Source organism: Meleagris gallopavo, assembly GCF_000146605.3.
Source record: "Meleagris gallopavo isolate NT-WF06-2002-E0010 breed Aviagen turkey brand Nicholas breeding stock chromosome 15 unlocalized genomic scaffold, Turkey_5.1 Chr15_random_7180001955699, whole genome shotgun sequence".
Taxonomy (NCBI): Eukaryota; Metazoa; Chordata; class Aves; order Galliformes; family Phasianidae; genus Meleagris; species Meleagris gallopavo.
Genome location: NW_011098558.1, coordinates 1 through 1,012, shown reverse-complemented (window position 1 = coordinate 1,012; position 1,012 = coordinate 1). Strand labels below are relative to the sequence as shown.

The 1,012-nt window shown below is 68.8% G+C and overlaps 1 protein-coding gene across 1 annotated transcript; it reads left to right on the top strand.

Moving 5' to 3' along the window:
* Positions 1-7: 7 nt before the first annotated feature.
* On the top strand, positions 8-1,007 carry LOC116217600 (protocadherin gamma-A2-like; the record flags this gene model as incomplete). The annotated part of the gene is made up of 1 exon (XM_031557486.1): positions 8-1,007. A coding segment is annotated over exon 1 (645 nt), but the record flags the coding sequence as incomplete, so codon positions are not given.
* Positions 1,008-1,012: the final 5 nt, after the last annotated feature.

Below are 1,012 nucleotides of genomic sequence, written 5' to 3'. Positions count from 1 at the left end.
TCGGTGGAGCCGTGCGTGCAGTGCCGGTCGGCGGCTGCGGGCGCCGCTGTTCACCGCGGAGGAGAGGAAGGAGCGGAGCGCTGCAGGCAGCCCCGCCCGCTGCGGCCCGGCTCGCTCGCTCGCTCTGTCGCTGTGTCGGCGTCCGGGCGGGCTGCGAGCGGCCCCGCGGTGCGGAGCGGTGCTGCAGCGAGGCGGAGGGGCGGCGGGAGCGGTGCGGAGCGGACCCCGAGACGGAGCCGAGCCGGAGGCGGAGGAGAAGGCACGAGAGAAGTGGCAGAAGAAAAATCGGAAGTGGGAGCGGCGCGTAAGCGGCGATCGTGAGGTGGCGGCGGTGTTGCGGTGGCGGCGGGACCGTGCGGGAGATGTGCGCGGCGAGAGAAGGGCGCTGTGGCCGGAGGCAGCGGGCGCTGCTGTGCTGCATGTTGGTGGCGGCGTGGGAGGCGGCGTGGGGGCAGCTGCGCTACTCGGTGCCCGAGGAGCTGCCCAAGGGCTCGTTCGTGGGCGACGTGGCCGAGGACCTGGCGCAGGAGCTGGCGGCGCTGGGCGGCCGCGGCGCCCGAGTGGTGTCCCAAGGCAGGACTCAGTATTTCGCTTTGCACGCGAGCAGCGGCCACTTGATGACGGCCGAGAGGATCGACAGGGAGCAGCTGTGCCGTCTGCAGGAGAAATGCGTGCTGCGCTGTGAGCTGATCGTGGAGGGCGAGATGAAGGTTTTTGCAATCGAAGTGGAAATCACGGACATCAACGACAATGCGCCCAGCTTTGGAGAGGACGAAATGGAACTGAAAATGAACGAGATGACAGCTATTGGAATGCGGTATGCCTTGAGGCGAGCTCGCGACCCGGACGTGGGTGCAAACTCCCTGCAGAGCTACACGCTGAGCGGCGACGAGCACTTCTCGCTGTCGGTGCAGGCGGGAGCCGACGGCGAGAAGCGTCCCGAGCTGGTGCTGGCCAAGGCGCTGGACCGGGAGGAGGCGGCGTTTCACGAGCTGCTGCTGAGGGCGAGCGA